Genomic DNA, 23,218 nt, shown 5'->3' on the forward strand with positions numbered 1-23,218 from the left:
ACCATCGGGCCACAACGATGCGACGAGCTCGAACCGCCAACCACAGGGATGATGGAACCACGCGCCCAGCGAGCTGGAGACCGCGGTCGCGGTTTGCTGCAATGGCTTCGTCCACGAGCTACAACCAACAAATATCGGTGCTACAACAAGAACCACCGGATGCTAGAACAGGTCCTCTATTTTGCTGCAACCGGCAAAAGGTGATGCAATGGCGGCAAGATGTCATGCCGAGATAGCTACAACCAGCAACAAAAGAAGCTTGGACTGGTGGATTTTTTTTGCTCCAATCGATGGGCGTGGTTTGGGGGAGACAGGGGGTGGCACCATGTTTTGTTGCATCCGGCAACCACAAAAGCTACCATCGTTGAGCAGTTTTGCTACAATGGCGACGGGGTGGCAGCACCGATGAGGTCTTTTGCTCGAACTGGCACACATGTTGGCTACTACCAGCAGGAGTTTTTGCTGCGATCAGCAAACCGAGGCGCGAGCTTGTCAATGGGGCGCTGCGACCGGCGCTGGTGCTTCCAGGCTGGTCACCTCGCTCGTTCACGGCAACTGTCAAACAGCGCCGCTGCTCCTTTCTTCAGATGGCGCTAGTCGGATTTGATCTTTTGGGGGAGAAGAAACGACATGGGAAGACATCCGACGGCCACACACAGCATGTATCCAACGCCCGTGCAGTGACCAACTGAAAACTAGGCCTGTTGATCCGCGGCTACCGCTGGCCAATTTCCTATGGGCAGGATACGACCTCTCCCAATGTTCCAAGGTGGCCGCATGAGAGAATTATCATGTACACCTCACTTAGGCCGCGTTCGACACTCCACCGCTCCTTCAAATCCAAGAATCTACGGAGCAGCTGTTAGCTCGCTCCAGGGATTATAATTCCAGCTCCATCCGCTCCAGGAGCAGAGCGGAGCGGAGGGCCACCGAACGCGCCCTTAATTAAGACTTGCCACGTGACACATGCGGTAAGCAATCCAAACTAATTGAAGATTTGATATTTTTCTTGAAATTGTATTAACAAGACAATTATTTTCTCTCTACTTAGGTGAGGTCCGAAGGCATATCAGGTGATTAGAGCAAATGGTTCAGAGCACTCAAGAGACTTTCTGGAGGGGAGAAAAGAGCATCAGAAGATAAAGAAACAGAAACAACCAGTGCATAGAAGAATAATGCTAGAAGGTTAGTCTTGCAATGCTACAGAATACAGGTAGCTGAGGGCCGGGATTACATGTTCTACGGTGTGATGTGCACAAGCAACAAATAATAGTCGTGTTCAAAGCTTCTTTTTTGAGATAGGTCCCAGAAACATGCCTGTTAGGCAGTCTGGCTTCATTGGTCATAATCGGCGGCACCGAAGAAGGCGTAGTCTGACTCGCCAGATGTTCCCAGCATAGGGATGTATTCAGATCCTCTCACATGAACACTGAAGCAAGCTGTATAACATATACATGCACAGCGTCAAAGTCAGCAGAAGTATAATTGCATCTGCCCTAATATGGATCCAACAATAACGAACATAAGATGATGATGATGATACCACAAATGCAAATCTAGGTATTCAGAGAAGGTGGATCTAAACTAAATCAGCACACCTACATAGAGAAACACTGCCAGGGGGGAAATCAACAAACACGGAGTGCCTCTAGTGCGATGTGTTTTAAAAACAGAAATACGCCGACAAAAAGTGACAGTAAGATAGGCAGGAGAATAACATCAACAGTATCGAAACAAAAGCAAAAGGATAATTGATGAAGTAGACGGCACAGCACACCTAAGCTATCCCCAGTACTTGTGAACCTGTTGTGCTTGAAATGTAATTCCACAAAATAGAAGCAAACGTCGAAATATTTGAATAAGCTAAATTATCAATTTTCAGCTATGCCAATTTTTTGTGCCAGATAGTTCAGAAAAAGTAAAAACTACAAAAGCTTCTAAACTAATCATTGCGGCAGAGAATCAAACCATTTAAACTAAGTGGATTACAATTATTATTTATAAACAGCGGAAACATCGTGTACTAGTTTGTCCTTCATATTCAATAAATTCAAAGTAAAACAGCTTTTTGGGAAAAGCTACTGTACCCGCAAGGATGTTTGCTTGAATTTAAGGTTGCATTTTGAAGAATTGTAAAAAAAAAAAAAATCAACTCTGAACATGTAGGTTCAAGGTTTACATACTTGTGCAAATGTACATTAAAATTTGTTGAGAATTTTTAAAGATGCACATGTTGGTAAAAATCAACTCTGAACATGTAGGTTCAAGGTCTAAACACAAGCACCCACCTCTGAATGTACAAAATACACACCACCCTTTTTTATTTAAAAATGTGAAACGTCCGAGTGCAAACCAACACGGGACTTTTCTAGAGGTACTGCAACAGACAACGACCTTTTGACAGACACAATTAAGGTCCCACTGAATGATTCTAGTTGACTAGCACATGGTACAACAAGAAAGTTCAGATGTGAACTTAAATAGCACGATTAAAACCAACCCTAGTTCAGGTTGGGTATACTTAAAAACACTATTAACCAAACAAATATATTACTCATGCTAGTTTGATCCTTGATAAACTTTAACATAATCATGGTGGTTCTTGTTGCATGTGTAGAACAAAATGATTTAAAGATGGGATACCTAGTGTCACCGTAGAAATAAAAGTACAGATAAATAAAGGAACACAAGATCAAACAAAAACATGTGATTTAAGAACGAAAATCACGCTTAATTAACTGCTAAATAATGTCTAAAGCAATAGCAGAATCATTAGTCCTTACAAACAAAGGCAGCAAAGGACTGCCAATTTCACAATATAACTTTGCAACTACCGGACAACACATTTTCAGTTGAGGAGAACCTTCTTAAAAGATAAGCTATTCTAGCAAAAGCAGAAAAAATCCTCTTTTTGTTAGCATATACTGGTGGTAACTGGCAAGTAAGAATCAACATTTAAGATCAGTTGGTGGTCTGGGAACTAAGGTGTGAGTGTGACAAGAGTCAAGGAGAACACACTAAATTATATAGCATTATGTACATGTGAAGATAGTACGCTCCAACCTTTTACCAGGGTGTAACTGATATTTAATAATCTACAAATCCAGATTCTTAAGTGTCATATGTAGCTGATTATCTATCAGAAATTTACGAACTTTCATGATTAATTTAATCAATAAATAGGTGACTACATTTGCGTAAATATACACCAGTTCATAGACAACATTTCTGCGCCTCTTGGCAACATCTATGGAAGCCGATATTTATATCGCCAATATGGTAGGTCTATTAAGTTTTTTTTTGTCATGATACATGAGTGAGATGCAATGCTGTGATCATGCTAGTATTTTGAGTTTGTATCATGTCTAGTTTATATGTTGTGCTAATGTTAATCGCTGCTTCTTCTGATTAAATTCACCACTGGAGTGCATAATTTCCTTGCATTTGAGCCCATGGATTGTGCAACAAGGTAAATTAGCTACAGTCAGCAAGCACGTCCAAGCCTAGTGTCAATATCTTTAGTTTTTATCCACTCTAAGCAGTATATAAGGCTAGCACCACATTGGTTGGACCTAAGCAATGGAATAACAAACAAGGGTTGTTTCCACCAAAATTCATGTAATTGTTCAATGGATTAACCCGTACTGAGAAGAGTTTTTTCTTCAAACTAAACAATCCATAAATTCTGCTGCAATTTTCCCTCTTTCGCTGGCTATTCCAGTTCTAGTCCTCCCCCAATCGGTGACTCCATCATCACCATATGTCTCCGAACAAAAGGTTTAGATCATTCATGTACTTAGCATACGTTGCACAAATGAAGAATCATCGGAAAGTTCAATACTGTTGGGCATGAAAGAAGTGATACCATTCTCAATTTTCACTACACTTTGAAGCATAACCTCCATTTTCTTCTTCATCTCATTATTGTCATCCATCAGTGGCACAAGAAGGGTCAGTTCCCTATAAATGTCACGTACAAATGCACATATATTTTTAGCATATTCAACTTCCCCGTCAGATATACGTCCAATTGCAAGCCTCATTAGCTCTCCTGACAAATCAGCAACCTAAGACATTGGCAGCACAGAAATAGCATTAACTTCCAGCACGTACAGAAAAGGGAAAATGATCATAAATAATTTATAAATGTATCAGTATATTTACCCCTAATAGATAGTCAAGCACATTTATCTGCAAGGGCTCAATGGATTCATCACTTAGAGCAAGCAAAGAATCATTAATTTCAGCTAGACCCAATAAAGTGCCAGTCTTGCAAAATCTACAAAATGTTGCGGCCTCAATATATTCTTGTACCTGCAGCATTCATGAAAAACATGTTGGATTTCTGGCAAAACAAATGTAGAAGGACGACATTGATACTAACACCAGGGGTATAGGCTCTTCTGAGCTTCCAGAAGTCGGTTCCCTGTAGTTCTTTTACTAATTTGCCAATGTACTGGTTAACCACAGCAGCAAGGTCATTTTCCGCCTTTGAAAGAACTTCCTCCCTGTTATTTTTGCTGATCCTGGAGAAGAAAAATAGTATAAGAATAAATGTGAACTGTCACACATTGGAAATTGAAGATGATTTGCAGATGTAAGTTTGATCAATTCCAAGAGCCGTTTATAATTTCAGGCCTCATGCTACATGATGGACATGATTTTTAAGCTAAAATCCTGCTTCTATCATCACATCTGATTTGGAGGAAACAAATACTTCGAACCACTTAACTCATGCAGAATTCCTGATTGTCTGTGCAACTACCCACTGGCTTGGGTATGTTCGGCAAAAGTCAGCATGACGAGTTTACACTAAGCCAAACATAATTTCATTGTAAAAGAAGGCATTTCCACATCCCACATTTTAAACGTCACACAGCATACTAATTCATAAAAGATCAAGGTTAAGAAGTAAGAGTGCTCCAAGTTATTCTGAGAACCGCAATCAGTTTCTTCCTTTTTCAAAAATAAATAGATAAATCATGATACATCTAGCACAACTTTTGATGCTCAGATGAAGCAGGTCATCAGCACTCTGTATCAATTACCTGTGGACCTGAAAGATGACCTTTTTGCTGTTCATTGTCACATCCCGACTTGCTTTCACAAGCCTTTCCCTTTTATCATTCTACAATGATAGAGAACAGTGATAAGATAATATGAAAGCACTGATACTCGGTAATTACCGAATAACCTAAGGGAGTAAAAAAAAAACATCCTACTGTGACAACATGCCTGCTTTCAGTTTGTGAAATGGAAGAACAAATTCTAATGGAAAAAACAGATCTAATGGTGAGTGTTGATTGTGCACATTTAACCCAAGAGGAAAAACTTCTAGAATATAGTTCAGGGAACCCTGAAGAGACAGAATGCTAAAGTAGTAGATAATTTCATGCAATGAACTCAGATACAGAAAATGAAATCTGACAGATGTTGCAGCTTTGCCATGCTATTATAGATATCCACGTGCAAATGTATAATGACAAAGACAAACCTCCGCCTTAATCTGAAAACAAAGATGCTAAGAAGTCTAGCTTCAACCAGGAGAGAGGAACGGAAATATCTTTCCCATCAACTGGGTGTTAGTCCTGAGGTACTGACCATGGGCGTCAGCCGAGCTGGGAGACGTAAAGGCCAGACTGAAAAGGCGTCAAGCGCTGGAGCGTAATTCAAATGGTAGAGTTGGGCTGGTTAGCATCTGTGTAATGGGCCATGCGGGCCGGGTGTGAGTTGTAATAGACACGTCTGGATCAGGTACAGGTCAAAGTCAACCTCTCCTGTGATACGTTGGGGAAGGTTCAACAGGAGCAGGCGCATGCCGCGCAGTTTGGGAAGCAGCCGGTCATGGCTGGCAGTGGTGAGAGTTCTTCTCCCACAGCATCTGATGTGTCCGATGGGATCCTTGGGGCAGCACCAGGAGTTGCTGCTCGTCCGCTGCAGTGTTTTCCTCAGGTACATGTCAATTTGCCCGCTGTCGATCATACTGTTCCTCTAGCTACGGATGAACCTGCTGGGAAGCGCTCCTGGATGCCTAAGATGGATTTTCCTTGCTTTGATGGTATGGATGTAAGGATTTGGATCGATAAGTGTGAAGCATTCTTCCAGTTGTATCAATATCCCTGATAATTTCAAAGTTACTTCTGCCTGACTGTATCTGTCAGATAAATCTGCACATTGGTATCAGGCATTCAAACAGCACAGTGCCTTTCACACTTCGGAGCAGTTTTGTGAGGCTATTTTACAGGAGTTTCATGTGAATATTCATAGAGAGAGGATGAAAGCACTGATGGTACTCAAGCAGTTGGATACAGTGGAAGAGTACAAGGTTCAGTTCCAGCAGTTAGTGTGCAATATAAGGTTGTATGAGCCCACAATTAGTGATACTTTTCTGGTTGCTAGATTTGTCATGGGACTGAAGGAAGAGCTGAGATCAGTGGTAGACTCCAACTTCCACCCAATGTTCAGGTGGCATCCATGTATGATACAGTTCAGGAAGGGCTGTTGGCTCAACAGAAATCATACAAGTCTAGTTATCAGAAGAATACATCTACTAGAACTGACACCAGACCAAATTTTGCTCCTGGAGAATTGCGGAAAGCCAAACAGTTAAAGGAATATAGACGTGCTAATGGTCTGCGTTACAGTTGTGGAGAAACATATATGCATGGGCATGCATGCAAGCAGGTTCCTGCTCCTACAGCTCAACTTAAGGCAGCTGAAGTGATTGATCCTCATGAGATAATATGTCTTAGATGCTTTAGTGGACAATTTTCAGGAAGAGTGTGCTACTATCTCTGTGACAGCTTTGTCTGGAGCTTCACATCCTAAAACTATTCAACTCAGGGCTCTCATGGGAAATCAAGTGGTACTGGTGCTCATTGATTCAGGCAGTACACACCTTTGTGGATCAGGCCCTGTTGAGCAGAGTGCCAGTTACTGCAGAAAAACTGACTCAGCCCTTGCAAGTTAAAGTGGCCAATAGAGACTTGGTGGCATACACTGAATTTGTACCCAACTTAACCTGGTGGATTCAGGGCCATAATTTCACAAGCTCCACGAAAGTGTTACCACTGCCAGGAGATGACATTATTTTAGGGATGCACTAGCTGGAACAGTGGGGTGTAATGCAATGTCATTGGGCTGAGAAGTGGACTCAGTTTGTGTATCAGAGAAAAGAAGTGAAGTTACAAGAGATCTTACCTGCCAAGCAAGAGTCTATCCAAGAAATTTCTATGGACCAGCTGCTGAAACGGGAGAAGGCTAATGACATCTGGGCCACAGCTGTGTTACAACCCATTACTGCTACTCCAGGTGCTCAAGTCCCAACTGAAGTACAGCAAGTGTTGAGCTCGAGCTCCGTGGGTTCGCCAGAAGATTCAGAGCGGTCTGGATCGCCTGTCGCCCTGTCGGGGCAAAGCCGCGCCTCGCCCACCCCTGGTCCCACGGCGGGCCCAGGAACCCCAGCTGCCCAGTCCTCGCTGCCCTCCGGCCCCACTCTTGGGTTTCTGGCGGGAGGGGACACACCGGTTGCCGCCCCATCTGCTCTCACGTACGCGCCCGAGGCCACCCCCCATGTTGGGCCAAGTGGGGATGGGCCACCCGATGCTGAGGCCGCATCTCCACCACTGCTGCAACCGAGGGCCACCGCCGGGGCCCAGGGACTGATCTCAATTCTGCAGCGGCCCGGGGAATCCGTCACGCCCGCGCCTGGCCTCGGGCCTCGATCCCCGGCTTCTGGACGGTTTGCATCGCCGCCTATCACGATGCGTCGATCGCGCTGCCGGGCGACTCTGCAGCAGCAGGCTTGGACGCTCGGCGAGTTCCTCGCCGCAGCCACGAAACACATCAGTGCGTCCTTGCCGACCCCAGAGAAGCGGCCACGCCGCCCTCTCAACTTTGCCCCACGCCGAGGCCGCTCCGCGGCCGTCGCCACACCCGTGGCAGCACCGCCGACGGCAGAAAGGAGGGCTCATGTGCAGATCCTACGCACCCTGGGGATAGTTGGCACCAACCAGAAGATCACTGCCATCGAGATGAAAGCCTACGACGACATGTTCGCAGCGCCAATCCCCCTGTTGGTGCTCAAGGCCATCGCCGCCCTGGTTGATCGGGAGATCCCAGCGTGCATCGTCTCCCCCACGCGCGAGGCCGTTGCCTGCGAGAGCTAGGCCCGCCAGCACCCTCCTCGTCGACCCCTTGTCCATGGATCACAGAATAAAGATTGCAGTTTGGAATGTTCGAGGGCTTAACTCGCGCGCCCGGCGTCGTGCCATACGATCTCTGCTGGACACCACCGGCGCCGCCATTGTATGCCTACAAGAAACTAAGATGGCTTTGATCTACTCGCCCATCGTGCTTGACATCCTCGGTTCCGAGTTCGATGACTACGCTTACCTCCCGGCTGTTGGCACACGAGGCGGCATCCTCATCGCTTGGAAGAGCAGAGTCGTCTCGATCTCCGACCCCCTGCTGACCCAGAACGCGCTCACGGCCAAGGTGACCGTGGCCTCCGGGACACCGTGGTGGCTTACGACGGTCTACGGCCCCCAGGAAGACGCTGATAAGATCCTGTTCCTCCAGGAGCTGCGCGACATACGTGCGGCATGCCCCGGCCCATGGATGCTCTGTGGCGATTTCAACCTCATTCTCCGGGACGAGGACAAAAACATGGGTGGCCTGCACCGACGCATGATGTGAAGGTTTCGCCGCGTCATCAACGACCTCGCCTTAAAGGAGGTCTATCTCAATGGGCGCCGCTTCACGTGGTCGAACGAGCAGTCGCCGCCCACGCTGGTGCACCTGGACCGCGTCCTCTGCACCTCGGATTGGGAAGATGCGCACGGCGAGTGCCACCTCCGATGTCTCGCTTCGGTCGTGTCAGACCACTGTCCGTTGCTGCTGGATTGCTCCCCCATGCCGACGGCTCGCAAGCGCTTCCACTTCGAGGACTATTGGCTTCGGCTGGACGGCTTCCACGACACTGTTGCCACGGCCTGGAGCTCGGTGCACGACGACGACCCCTTCTGGAGGCTGGTCAAGCGCCTTCAGGCCACTGCCCACCGCCTATCCAGCTGGAGCGCCAAGTCCAGGGGCAACATCCGGGAGAAGCTTGTCATCTCCCGCGAGCTGATCCTGCGCTTTGACAAGGCGCGTGAGGACCAGGCACTCTCGCCTCCAGAGGAGTGGCTTCGCAAGCAGCTTAAGGTCACCTACCTGGGCATGGCTTCCATGGAGCGCACGATCGCCAGGCAGCGAGCCCGCATCGCGACTCTCAAGGACGGCGACGCCAACACGAGTTTTTTCCACAGGCAATGCTCCTTCCGACGGCAAAAGAATCGCATTCACAGTCTTGTCGTCGACGGCCAGGTGCTCACCGATCATGAGGAGATGGCCAGCGCGGCGTTCACGCATTTTGATGGCTTGCTGGGCACTGCCGTGGACCAAGAACACACGCTTGATCTCTCCCAACTCATTATACCCAGCGACCTCACATGCCTCGACGAGCCCTTCAGCCAGGAGGAGATATGGGAGGCCGTCAAGTGCATGCCGGCGTGAAAAGCGCCCGGGCCGGACGCCTTCACCGCGGAATTTCTGCGTGCTTGCTGGAGCATCATACGGCACGACATTTGGAGCGTGTTCGAGCTGTTGTACACGCTGCGCGGACGCGGGTTTAGCAGGCTCAACCAAGCGCTGCTTACCCTGCTGCCCAAGCGCGCGGACGCTCAGCAACCCGGAGACTACCGGCCGATCTGCTTGATCCACATAGTGGCCAAGATCTTCGCGAAGGTCCTCTCACTGCGTCTCACCCCCAAGCTCGACAGCCTCCTCAGCCGCAACCAGAACGCGTTCATTGTCGGACGTACTCTTCACGACAACTTCACACTTGTCCGGCAATCCCTCAAGATGCTGCACCAACTTGGCGCGCCCAAGATCATGCTCAAGCTCGACCTCACTCGTGCCTTTGACTCCATATCCTGGCCCTTCCTCTTTGAGGTGTTGTGCCAATATGGGTTTGGGGACCGATTCAGAGAATGGCTGGCCATCCTGCTATCATCGGCAAGCACTCGGGTCATGCTCAACGGAGACCCCGGCCCGCCGATCTGGCACCGCCGCGGGCTGAGGCAAGGCGACTCCACCTCCCCACAGCTCTTCGTGTTGGCGGTGGACACTCTTGGAAGGCTGATGCGCCACGCCCTACAGTCTGGCATCCTCCAGCAGCTACACCCCCGTCGTGCCATTCCGGTGATCTCTCTCTACGCCGACGATGTGATGCTCTTCTGCCATGCCACTCTTGAGGAGGTATCCGCTGTCAAAGGCATCCTGGACGTGTTCGGCACGGCATCGGGGCTACGGGTGAACTACGCCAAGAGCTCGGTCACGATCATACATGGCGACGACTCCGCCGAGGGGGTGGTGGAGCTGCTTGGGTGCCCCGTCGCGACCTTGCCGGTCACCTACCTAGGCATCCCGCTCACCACCCGCCGCCCCTCTGCGGCTCAGCTGCAGCCCCTCGTCGACGCGGTGGCGGGCCGGCTCCCCTCGTGGAAGGCTTGGCTGATGAACAAAGCTGGACGACTTGCGCTTGTCAAGTCGGTACTCAACGCCATACCTATCCACCAACTCCTCGTGCTCGCGCCCCCAAAGAAAACCTTAAAGCAGCTCGAGAAGATCCAGCGCGGGTTCCTATGGGCCGGCCGTGTGGATGCTCTCGGTGGTCACTGCCACGTGAATTGGCGCCGGGTTTGCCACCGCTTGAGTATGGTGGGCTGGGCGTCCGGGACCTGGAGCGCACTGGACTCTCACTACGGTTCCGCTGGCTATGGCTAGCACGCACGGACACGGACAAAGCATGGCAAGGGCTGGACCTGCAATTCACTTCGGAGGAGCGCGCGCTCTTTTACGCCTCGACAACCATGGCCCTCGAAGATGGAAGGACCGCACTTTTCTGGGCAGATCGCTGGCTTGGTGGCCAGGGCGTCCGTGAGCTCGTGCCCATGCTCTTTCAGTGCATCCCCAAGCAGCGCCGGAAGACGAGAACGATGGCGGAGGCCATGGCCAACAACCTATGGGCATGTGACATCCAAGGTCTGCTAGGCCTTCCTGAGATCGGTCAGTACCTCAAGCTTTGGCACTTGGTGCAGCACATCCAGCTGTCCAACGTGCCGGACAAGCTACTTTGGAGCTGGACCACTAGTGGCACATACACGGCCCAGTCATGCTACCGGGCAACATTCCATGGAGCGAGGGGCTGCCACTCTTGGAAGCTCATTTGGAGGACCTGGGCGCCGCCTAGAGTGAAGTTCTTCCATTGGCTGGCCTGCCAAGACCGCTGCTGGACTGCCGAGCGACTCGCGCGCCGCGGCCTGCAGCATCACCCGCGGTGCCTGCTGTGTGACCAGGAACCGGAGACGATCAGACACTTGATGCTCACATGCCCATTCACCAGGCAGACATGGCATGAGGTCCTGTCTTGGCTGCGCTTGCCGGCGCCGACACCCGAGCACGATGATTCGCTTATGGACTGGTGGCTGCGTGCGAAGGAGTTCACACCGCCCACTCTACGCAAGGCGCTGAAATCCGCAGCGCTCTTGGTGCCGTGGATGATCTGGAAGCATAGGAATGCGTGCGTTTTTGACCATGTTAGCCCCTCGCTCAATGAGCTTCTAGACACGATCAAGGACGAGGCCCGATGTTGGGCAAAGGCCGGAGCTCAAGGGCTCAGGGTCGTTTTGCCATCATCTTGGGATGTCCACTGAGCCCATGGCGGCTGTGAAAATGCCTCCTAGGAGGATGTAAATTCCCTATCTTTCCAATGCAATGAAACGCAAAAGCTATTTGCGTTTTCTTGAAAAAGTGTTGAAGACTAACAAAGCAGTGTTTATTGATCCCAAGACCCTGCGTCCCCATAGAGAGTTTGACCGTGCCATTCACCTTGTTCCTAATGCCAACCGCCTTATAGATACTGTCCTTTGCGGAAAGATGAAATTGAGAGACAGGTCGCTGAAATGCTTTTTTTCGAGAAAACGCAAAAAGCCTTTGCGCTTCATTTCATTGAAAAGATGGAAGACCTCCTAGGAGGTGAGTTGATACATGGTTCTGTGACCGGTCAGTGGACGTCCCAGGTTGTGGGCAGAACAACCCGCGGCCCCTGGGCGCCTGCTTTTGCCCAACACCGGGCCTCCTCTTTGATCCTATCCACTAGTGTTTCGATAGATGGTGAAGCATTGTCGAAAACGCATGCATTCCTGTGCTTCCATATCATCCAAGGGACGAGCAATGTGATGGACTTGAGGGCCTTGCGATGTGCCGGTGGTGTGGCCACCCTTGCGCGCAGCCACCACTCCATGAAATTGGGTTCTTGATCGGGCGGCTGGGCTGGCAACCGGAGCCGGTCGAGGATGGTATGCCATGTCTGGCGAGCAAAGCGACAGGCCAGGAGCAGGTGCTGTAGTGATTCCACGGCCTGGTCGCAAAGGAGGCATCTGGGGTGATGATCCAGCCCGCGCCTGGCGAGCCTTTCGACTGTCCAGCAGCGATCCTGGGCTGCCAACCAGTGAAAGAACTTTACCCTTGGTGGATCCCAACTTTTCCATATCAACTTCCATGAGGGGCATCGTGTAGAACCCTGGAAGCTGGCCGCATAGCAAGATTGCGCCGAGTAGCATCCGTTGGCCGTCCACCTCCAGAGCAAGCGGTCCGGCTCGTTCGAGAAAGTGATGTGGCTCACGGCTTGCCAAAGGAGCAAGTATTGACCGATCTCGTGCAGCCCCAGCGTCCCCTGTATATCACGCGCCCAGGTGTTGTTGGCGAGTCCATCAGCGACCGTCCTTGATTTGTGTCGCTGTTTGGGGATGCATTGGTAGAGCAGTGGGGTGAGATCAAGGACGGACTGCCCATTGATCCAGCGATCCTCCCAGAACAACGTGGTGAGACCATTGCCGATGCTCATAGTGGTGGAGGCGAAGAACATCGCTCGCTCCTCATGTGTGAACTGTAGGTCAAGACCTTGCCAAGCGCGGTCAGGGTCCACGCGGGCGAGCCACATCCATCGCATGCGCAACGCAAGTCCAGCGCGCTCCAGGTCGCGGACCCCTAACCCGCCGTACTCAATGGGTCTGCACACATGGCGCCAATTGACGTGGCACTGGCCGCCATTGGCGATGGCGCGTCCAGCCCAAAGGAAACCCCTCATGATGTTCTCTAGCTGCTTCAGCGTTTTCTTGGGCGAGGAGAACGCAAGCAACTAGTGTACGGGGATCGCGCATAGGACAGACTTGACCAGGGCGAGCCGCCCCGCCTTGTTCATGAGCCACGCCTTCCAAGTCGGAGGTCTGGCAGCCACCGAGTCAACGAGGGGGTGTAGCTGGGTGGCAGTGGGCCGGCGTGTCGTCAGCGGGATGCCGAGGTAAGTTATGGGGAGCTGCGCTACCGAACACCCGAGCTGAGCGGTCGCCTCATCGGCCAGCAGGTCGCCATGCAGGGTAGTGGCCGAGCTCTTGGTGTAGTTGACCATTAGCCCGCTCGCCTTGCCGAATAGGGCTAGGATTCCCTTGACGACGGCAACATCCTCCGGCGTGGCGTGGCAGAAAAGCATCACATCATCCACGTAGAGAGAGATCGCCCTGTCGTAGGCCACCTCGGTGCCATATTGGGGGGCTGGGTTCTCCATTCAGCAGGACGCGAGTGCTCGCCGTCGAAAGCAGGATCGTGAGCCACTCCAGAAATCTGTCTCCGAACCCATATTGTCGCCAAGACCTCAAAGAGGAATGGCCAAGATATGGAGTCGAAGGCGCGCGTTAAGTCGAGCTTCAGCATGATCCGTGGGGCCCCGAGCTGATGTAGCATCCGTAGGGATTGCTTGATGAGGACGAAGTTGTCGTCAAGGCTCCGCCCTGGATGAATGCGTTTTGGTTCCGGCTGACTAGGGCATCCAGCCTGGGAGCGAGGCGCAGCGAGAGGACCTTGGCGAAGATTTTGGCCACAAGATGTATCAAGCAAATCGGTCAGTAGTCGCTTAGCTGCTGGGCGTCAGCTCGCTTGGGGAGCAAGGTCACCAAGGCTTGGTTCAGCTTGTGGAAGCCGCGTCCTCTCATCTCGAACAGCTGCCGGAAGACGTCCATGAAGTCTTGTCGCACGATGGTCCAGCAGGCCCGCATGAATTCAGCGGTGAACCCATCAGGCCCTGGCGCCTTGCGGGCGGGGAGGCGTTTGATCGCCTCCCAGACCTCCTCCATGGTGAATGGCGCATCCGGGCTAGAGAGGTCGCGTGGCTCGATGAGCTGATCCAGCTCTAGCGTGAGTTCCCGGTCAGCAGTCGAGCCAAGGATCCTGTCGAAGTGCTCGAATGTAGCCCGCGCCATCATGTCCTGGTCGGTGAGTACGTGCCCATCCACGGCAAGGTTGTATATTCGATTCTTCTGTCGGCGGAAGGAGCATTGCTGATGGAAGAAACCGGCATTGGTGTCGCCCTCCTTGAGCATGGCAATGCGCGCGCTGTCTGGCAATAGTGCACTCCATGGACGCAAGGCCGAGGTATGTGATCTTTAGGTGCTTCCTCAACCAGTCTTCTGGCGGGGATACAGCACGGTCCTAGCCTTGTCGAAGCGTGATATGAGCTCGCGAGAGATGGCCATTCGGTCGCGAATGTTGCCGGTCGACTTGGCGCTCCAGCTGGTGAGTCGACGGGCTGTGGCTTGGAGGCGAAGCATCAGGCGATGGAAGGGATCCGGGTCATAAGCCGAGCCCCAAGCCGCAGCCACCGTGTCATGGAATCCATCGAGCCTAAGCCAGAAATCCTCAAAATGGAAACGCCTATGCGACGCGGGCATGGGTGCGCAATCCAACAACAATGGGCAATGGTCCGAGACGACGGACGCAAGGCAGCGGAGATGGCACTCGTCGTGTGCGTCTTCCCAGTCCGAGATGCAGAGCACGCGGTCCAGATGCACCAGGGTAGGCGGGGACTGCTCGTTGGACCATGTAAAGCGGCACCCGTTGAGGTAGATTTCCTTCAGAGCGAGGTCGTTGACAAGGCGGCGAAACCTGCCCATCATTCGCCTGTTCAGGTTACCATTGCTCTTGTCCTCAGGGCTACTGTCGGCGTCCTGGGAACGGGGGTACCCAGACTTGCCTGCCTGCAGCCCACGGCGTGGCTCCACCAGCGGCCTGGTATGGCCCATCATCTGCAACAACTCAAGACCCTCGCAAGGGGCCAAGCCTCGCGAGGCGGACGACGCCAAGACCTCCCTGGGGGCAGCCTCACTAGGCTGGCTCCCGAGGAGCGGGGATATCTATGCAAGGGGCACCTCGCGAGGTTCACGTGACGTGAGCCATGACGACCAAGGCCAGGCAGGCGCCAGCGGACGCAGTGTACCAGTTTCCTCTTTGGTGCTAAAGAGGCAGGCGCAGGCGAGGAGTCCCGAGGCATCAGACAAAGGTTTCCATATCGATGCAACGAGACCAAGGCCAGCAGGACGGCAGGACGGAAGTCACCGCGGAGCCCACAGCAGCGTCACCACCAGAGCCTTTGGCAGGCGAAGACCGCCTTTTGTCAGGATAGCTTGTACTAGTTGTCCCCCTTCAAACTTGGCCGTCGTTGGATCCCTTCCCGCCTAACATTTGGGAAGAGGATCAGGGCCTCTATAAATAGGGCTAGCCACCACCGTAGCAACGGACGGATCATTCAGACCATCCTCACACACACCAGCTCATCAAGCTCAAGAACACCTCTCCTCAGGAGGCAGTTCATCCATTGTACTAGTTCATCCCTAGCCCTCGAGGCAATCCACCACCACACTGGAGTAGAGTATTACACCACAACGGTGGCCTTAACCAGTATAAACCTCTGTATCTCGTGTTCCTTGGGTTCATCGAGCTAGGCCGTGGGATTGTCAAGCGAGCGAACTAGAGAGGAGGAATATTTCGTGTGCACCCCTATGTTTGAACCTCAAGGGTTAGCCGAAACCCACGATCCGACAGCGGAGGATAAGGTTGAAGTCGCCGCACGGCATCCATGGCCCTGGGTAGGCCGTGCGGATCTCCCGCAGCTCTTGCAGGAACGCGATTTTGTCCGTGTCGTCCTGAGGTCCATACACGACCGATAGCCACCAGGGCGTGCCCGTGGGCATGGTCACCGTGGCAGTGAGGGCATTCGTGGTGAACAGAGGGTTCGTGATAGACACAACCCTGCTCTTCCTTGCCAAAAGAATGCCATCTCTTGTGCCATTCGCCGGGAGATATGTGTAATCGTCGAATTTCGAGCCAAGTGTGTCGAGCACGACAGACGAGCAGAGCAATTCCATCTTTGTTTCCTGCAGACATACAATGGAAGCAGCAGTGGGTGTCCAACAGCGAGCGGGCGGCAAAGCGCCGAGCACGTGCGTTCAGGCCACGCACATTCCACGCCGCTATCTTAAGGCCGTGATCCATGAACACCGGATCGACGGGCAAGATGATGTGCCTCTCCTAGGCTTCACATGCAACCTCAACGCGTGCCGGCGTGGTCGGCAGGTTGGTCAGGCACTTCGGGATCTCTCGGTCGACCAGGGCGGCAATGGCCTTGAGTACAGCGAGTGGGATGGGCGTCGCAAACATGCCCTCGTAGGTTTGCATCTCGGAAGATGTGATCTTATGGTTTGTCCCGATGATCCCCAGGGTGCGCAAGATCTGCACGTGCGCGCGTCTTTCAGCCGCTGGGGGCGCCGCCGTCGGAAGGAAGTGGCCGCAGAGCGGCCACGGCGGGGGGCAAAGTTCAGGGGCCTACGCGGCCTCCTCCCGGGCATAGGCAAGGCCGCGGTGATGTGCTTGGTTGCCGCGGCCAGGAATTCTCCCAGCTGGTCTAATAACACCTAGTTTAAGCCCTTTTGCCTCTCCTGTTCTATTGGTGAAGAAGGATGGCACTTGGAGATTTTGTGTGGACTACAGAAAACTCAATTCTCTAACTATCAAAAGCAAATTTCCTATGCCAGTGATTGATGAGTTACTGGATGAATTATGAGGCACTAAGTGGTTTTCTAAGTTGGATCTTAGGTCAGGATATCATCAGATCAGAATGACAGAAGCAGATGAATTCAAAAACAGCACTTAAAACACATAATGGACAGCATCAGTTTAAAGTCATGCCTTTTGCCCATGATTGATGAGTTACTGGATGAATTATGAGGCACTAAGTGGTTTTCTAAGTTGGATCTTAGGTCAGGATATCATCAGATCAGAATGACAGAAGCAGATGAATTCAAAACAACACTTAAAACACAAATGGACAGCATCAGTTTAAAGTCATGCCTTTTGGGTTGTTTACTGCCCCAGCAACTTGCCAATGCTTTATGAATTTCATATTTGCAGGTCCCAACAGGAAGTATGTTTTGGTCTTCATGGATGATATATTAGTATACAGTGAAACTCTAGAAGAGCATTTGAAACATCTGCAATCAGTGTTTGATAAACTACAAGAGCATAAGCTGTTTGTGAAGGAAAGTAAATGCTCTTTTGCTCAACAGAGCATGGAGTATTTGGGCCACATTATTTCAGATGCTGGAGTTACTACTGATCCAACAAAGACTGCTGCCATGGTGGACTGGCCCACTCCCACAAGTGTCACTGAGTTAAGGGAATATTTAGGGCTCACTGGATATTACAGGATTTTTTTCCAGAATTATGGGTTACTGGCTAAACCACTGACAGCTCTTCTCAAGAAACAGGCCTTCCAGTGGATGGACACAGCCCAGAGAGTTTTTCAATTGTTGAAACAAGCAATGGCTACTAGTCCAGTTCTGGCATTACCAGATTTCAACAAATCCTTTACTGTGGAAACAGATGCTTGCAATACTGGTATTAGGGCTTGTGCTTACACAAGAGGGCCATCCCATAGCTTATTACCACAAGGCCTTGGGGGTTAACAGCCAAAAGGTTTCCATATATGAGAAGCAATTTCTAGCTATAATGATGGCCATTGACAGGAGGAGATCTTATCTGTATAGAGCTCCTTTTGTGATTAAAACTGATAACCAGAGTCTTTGCCACTTGGGAGATCAAAATTTGACTTCTGATTTGCAAAGGAAGGCTATGACAAAACTGGTTGGCTTACAGTTCTCTATACAGTACAAGAAAAGAGTGGAGAACACAGCAGCTGATGCTCTTTCCAGGGCGGCACGTTTGTTTTCAGTCCAGGCAATGTCCACTAGTAAACCTGTCTGGGCGCAAGAAATTTTGAATTCTTACACAGTAGATCCTGCTGCTCAAGTACTGCTTCAGAAATTGGCTTTGGATGCTAATCCCTGGATAACAGTTGCAAGAGGGGCTGATTAAACATGAGGATAAAATCTGAGTGGGGGCAAATGCTGGGCTCCAAACCAAGTTAATCCAGGCTTTTCATTCCACTACTATAGGGGGGGGGGGGCATTCAGGCATGCTACCAACATATCATAGAGTGAAACAACTGTTCAAGCTGGTCTGGTCTGAAGAAAGATGTGGAAAACTTTGTGAAGCAGTGTAGCATTTGTCAACAAGCAAAGCATGAATTATGCAAAGTGCCAGGTCAGTTACAACCACTTTCTATACCTGATGGTCCTTGGCAAGCTACAAGTATGGATTTCATTGAGTTCTTGCCTAAATCAGAAGGATTTAATGCTATTTTAGTAGTGGTGAATCGTTTTTACTGAAGTCACTCATTTCTTGCGTCTGAAACACCTGTTCACTGCAGCTTCAGTGGCTAAAGTTTTTCTGAATAACATAGTCAAACTGCATGGTCTGCTTCAGTTCATCGTATCTGATTGTGACAAGATTTTCACCAGTGCTTTTTGGAAGGAACTGTTCAGAGTATGGGGCACTGAACTGCAAATGAGCACAACTTATCATCCTCAAACGGATGGACAAACTGAGAGAGTAAATCAATGTCTGAAGATGTATTTGCGTTGTGCAGTACCCGATTCACCAGCTAAGTGGGCCTCCTGGTTACCTCAGGCAGAACTTTGGTATAATACCACGTACCATTCTTCTCTGGGCTGTACTCCTTACAAAGCATTATATGGACATGACCCTAATGTGGACAAGTTGCATCGTCAGACAGTTTCGCTGAATGCTGATGTTCAGGCTTGGCTGTCATCCCATACTCAACACACAGCAGTTTTAAAGGAGCATTTGGCCAGGGCGCAGTGCAAATACAAGGGGAAATGGTATATTTGTGCCTGCAGTCAGTGGTAAATCGTCCCTGTCCTAAGCTGGCTATGAAGTTCTTTGGGACATTTAAGATCCTGTCGAAGATTGGTCAAGCTGCATACAAGTTGGAGCTACCCAGGGGCAGAGCACATACCTGACCACACTCCCGTTTTTGCTACACTGCCAGGGCCATTGGAACTATCTGTTCCTGGCCTCGCACCAGAAGAAATTTTGGATCGTCGTCTGGTGAAGAAGGGTAACGCGGCACACCAGCAGATTCTGGTGAAATGGACAACCATGCCCGCCTTAGCAGCCACTTGGGAGGATTACCACGTTCTCAAGGCGTGTTATCCAGAGGCACCAACTTGGGGGCAAGCTGAATCTTCAGGGGGGGGGGGGGGGGGGGGGGGGGTGGTACTGTCAGTCCTGAGGTACTGACCATGGGCGTCAGCCAAGCTGGGAGACGGTAAAGGCAAGACAGAGAAGGCGTCAAGCCCTGGTGCGTAATTCAAAATGGCGGAGTTGGGCTGGCTAGCGTCTGTGTAATGGACCGTGTGTGCAGGGTGTGAGTTGTAATGGACCTTATATAAGCAACGGTCAAGTCTCGGCATCGAAGAAATGAAATGACTCTGAACCTCTCATTCTATCTTCTTCTAGCTGCCTACCTCGTCTCTCCCCCTTCCCAAATCCGAATCCGCGCCGTAGTTGATCAATGTCGATCGCCGGCGAACCTTGCTGCGGCTAGGACGTGACACTGGGTCAAGACTGAGCATCGCCTACATCACACATTAGTGTAGTAGTTTTCTCGTAAAATATCAGGTTAGTTCAGGTTGAGCACAAATGATCTTGGCACTTGTTGAGTGTTCGGCTTGTTGTGCATTTTGCTGATATCTCTCTAACGTGAGTGACCTTGTAACTTGTTATCGAAGTGAGCGCCCATTGCCTGATTAGGGATCAGCACTAGGCAGATACAGCACAAGTTTCCTTGTAATTTCTCCGAACACCTAGCACGCATGAGAAGATCTTGGCAAGAGAGAAAAAGACGCGCGCTGACCTACACATAAAGCTCTAGACTACCCCTCTTCGAGCGCACTACACAGCAGAAAATAATCCCGGGCAGCGAAAGCATCACGCCCAGCCGCCACGTCAAACAGCGGCTTGATCCAGGGAGGGAGCGAAGCCAAGAGAAACGGTTAGCGCCTGCGCGTACATACCAGCGCGTTGAGGTACTCGGCGTGGCCCGTGAACTCGGCCTTCATCGCGGAGCACCCCGCCGAGGCCGGAGAAGCCGCCGCGTCCGTGGCCATTGTCCTGGACCTCTTGGTGGCCGGGCCGGCAGGAGACGCTGGAGAGAGCAGCAGACAGTGAGAACGCGGAGAGGGAGCGAGAGTGGGGATGAGGAGGGAGGGGGATTACGCGAAGAAGTAGTGGTGGGGCGAAGGGTTTTGCAGCCGGGTTGGGGCGCCGCCATGGTGGAGGGGAGAGGAGGCCGAAGCGAGGAGGGGAGGCCGCGCAGGTGGACGAGGCGGTGGCAGACGCGTAGGGGCACCATCTGGCTGGCCCGTCCCACGGTTTCGGCGCGGCTCTTCCGTGGCTGCCTCTTTTCATGTGTCTAGACCATTTTTTTTTACACACGACGTACGTTCATCCGGCCAACCAACATGTGGTTGTGGTTAAAAATAAAATCAAAAGGACAGCCAAAATGAGAGGGTTTTTCCCCTAGGTCTCGCGACTAGAGTTTTCCAGTCCTCCGGTGGCGCCGCCCGTGAGTTCCCCATCGCCGACGGGTTGATCCCGCAAGTCAGATTTTCTCCTTCCCCCGCATGTCTCCTGACCCCCTCAAGGTTGTCCCTGGGAGAGTCGGGTACGCGGAGTAGGGTTTTGGTTTTCAAACGCCGTCCACGGACCGCCATGACGGAGACTGGTTCGAGTAGTGGATCAAGAGATCGGAGGTCAGAGGAAGCAGCGAAGCTCCTGGAGAGGCTGAATCTTCAGGATGAGGAAATAGATGATCTAATGTGGGAAGATGACATTGATGTTGAAGAAATCAAGCCAAAGTGGCTAGCCCTAGGTCGGCTATTGACAACAAAAAGCTTTAGCCAGAGCGCGTTAATTGCGGATATGAAAGTAGCCTGGAACCCAGCGCTGCATGTGGTTTGGAGGAGGTGTTGACACCAGATTTTGGCACGGCCAAGAACTTAATTAAGATGGCCTCAAATAGAGAAGCGCTCAAAATGAGAAAATTCCGTATCGTCAAAAGGGAAAACTTTGATATTTGGGCCATAGTCATCCGGTCTCATCTCTAAGGCCGAAGTTGTGTTCGAAGTACTCAGATTTTATATTCAGAACACTATTCGGCTTATTATGCCCCCAAGATGGCCTCATATGGGAAAAGTTTCTACACGAACTGTCTTCGTCTAGTCGAAACGATCGATTTTGATATAAGAAACGTCTAAATCGGAGTTCGTATGCAAAAGTTATAGCCAAAACGGTGTGCTGCAAAAGTCTGCCCCAGAAGTTCCGGGCAAAACTTCCGGGGAGGTTCCGGGCAAAACAGAAACTTTGCACGCGGTGCGCCCCGAAAACTGGAATTTTAACATTATTTGCAGATTTACGGGGCCGATTTCGACATCAAGATGACCTCGGATGAAAAAGTGATCAACTAAGGAATTTTTCTTCATTGCAAGATCTACAACTTTGCTTTTGGGACCGTCGCGATCCGAAGCCATATGCGACCTGCAGGAGCTGTGCAAGAGGGCTACTTTATGTAATTTTAGCTCGGAAGTTCCGGCCCTCGTGGTCCGAGTTAGGTTATCTTTTGATGTTTTGGACGGGATTTGAGTCCTTTTCTTGTACGGAAAGTCCAGCCGCCTCATATATATGTAAGAGGTGACGACCGATTGAATAACAACACACAATCGCAAAACACATCTACTTTTTACCCTAGTTTTACATCCCTCCTTTGTTCTTTCTTTCTCGTTCTTCGTGTTGAAGGGCAGCGATCCTCGAGGCTCTAGGGGCGGGCGAACCGACCTAGGGCAGCCCATAGCCGCCGCACGTCCAGACGGGGTCCCTCCCGGGCGCGTGGGGTTTCGGGTCCTGAAAAGCACCTACCGGATTGCTTGCGTACCGCGCTTCCGGACGGGTCTCCTTCGGCGTGAGCTGCGGTGCATCACTCTCGGCGTTGGAGGTACACGGTGACTTGTTCGTGTGAGAACATACTTTTTGGCGACTCCGCTGGGGACGAAAGATCAAGAATCATCATCAACCATGTCTAATCTCCCCAAGCCCTCAGAAGTTGACGCCGATAACATCATTAAGCCCGGTCTTGATGAACTATCAGATGAACATCGCCAAGCCTACGAAGCACGCAAGAAGCAGCGTGAAGAGGTTTTTGAGGCGCTCAAGAAGAAGCGCGAGGAGGAGGATTTGGAAGCGTTTCTTTCAAGTTTCAAGAAGGACCGTCAAGGCAACATCACTCCGGCCGGAAACGTCAATTTTCCTCCCCTCATTGACGAACAAGATGTGATCACTGTGAGTAAAGTTTTTTCTCCAGAGCAAGTGGATGTGATTGAAAGTCTTGTTAGTAAGGGTAATGTGATGGCATACAATTCTTTTGTGGCTAGTGCTAATGCTCAGAAAAATATGCCTCCATCATCTAATGGTACTGTCGGTATATCCGAAAACCCTAATACAATTTTACCTATTTCATCGGCACCACCTATGCAACAACAATATAATATGTCGTTGAATTTTTACCCTACACAAACCAACCAGCTTGTGGCTACACCTACATACCCTAATCCTATTATGAGTGTGCCCAATTCGGCGTCAACGCCGAATCACTTTGTCACACCACCCATAGGCGCAAGCATGTTTGGTCTTCCGCCGAATTATGGTTCGGCGCCCATCTCACAAGTTGCACCAATAGCTAGTACTCAGGTTGCTCCTATGTCATTGCCACAAACATCTTCATCTACCTCGGATCCAATTTTAGCTAAATTAAGGGAGGATTTGCATAAGATGTTTCTAGAAACTTTCGGAAACGAGCCGAAAGTAAAGA

The 23,218-nt window shown here is 50.8% G+C and overlaps 1 protein-coding gene across 1 annotated transcript; it reads right to left on the reverse strand.

The window, feature by feature from the left end:
• Nucleotides 1-1,140: 1,140 nt before the first annotated feature.
• LOC123061044 (translin-associated protein X) lies at nt 1,141-20,782 on the reverse strand. Its single transcript, XM_044483946.1, has 7 exons — nt 20,572-20,782; nt 20,370-20,500; nt 5,049-5,128; nt 4,385-4,526; nt 4,165-4,314; nt 3,866-4,067; nt 1,141-1,439 (listed from the first exon to the last, which is right to left on the reverse strand). Exons 1-7 carry the CDS (start codon nt 20,705-20,707, stop codon nt 1,336-1,338), a joined length of 945 nt encoding a protein of 314 aa, XP_044339881.1. The 5' UTR covers nt 20,708-20,782; the 3' UTR covers nt 1,141-1,335.
• Nucleotides 20,783-23,218: the final 2,436 nt, after the last annotated feature.

Source organism: Triticum aestivum, chromosome 3A (genome assembly GCF_018294505.1).
Source record: "Triticum aestivum cultivar Chinese Spring chromosome 3A, IWGSC CS RefSeq v2.1, whole genome shotgun sequence".
Classification (NCBI taxonomy): Eukaryota; Viridiplantae; Streptophyta; class Magnoliopsida; order Poales; family Poaceae; genus Triticum; species Triticum aestivum.

What these genes read in the sequence shown, in the direction of transcription:
- LOC123061044 (XM_044483946.1), bottom strand. Translation starts at nt 20,707, where the DNA reads ATGGTGCCCCTACGCGTCTGCCACCGCCTCGTCCACCTGCGCGGCCTC. An exon ending in CCCCACCACTACTTCTTCGC is followed by an intron (nt 20,501 to 20,571) that starts GTAATCCCCCTC and finishes TGCTCTCTCCAG; the next exon opens with CGTCTCCTGCCGGCCCGGCC. An exon ending in CCGAGTACCTCAACGCGCTG is followed by an intron (nt 5,129 to 20,369) that starts GTATGTACGCGC and finishes CTATCATTGTAG; the next exon opens with AATGATAAAAGGGAAAGGCT.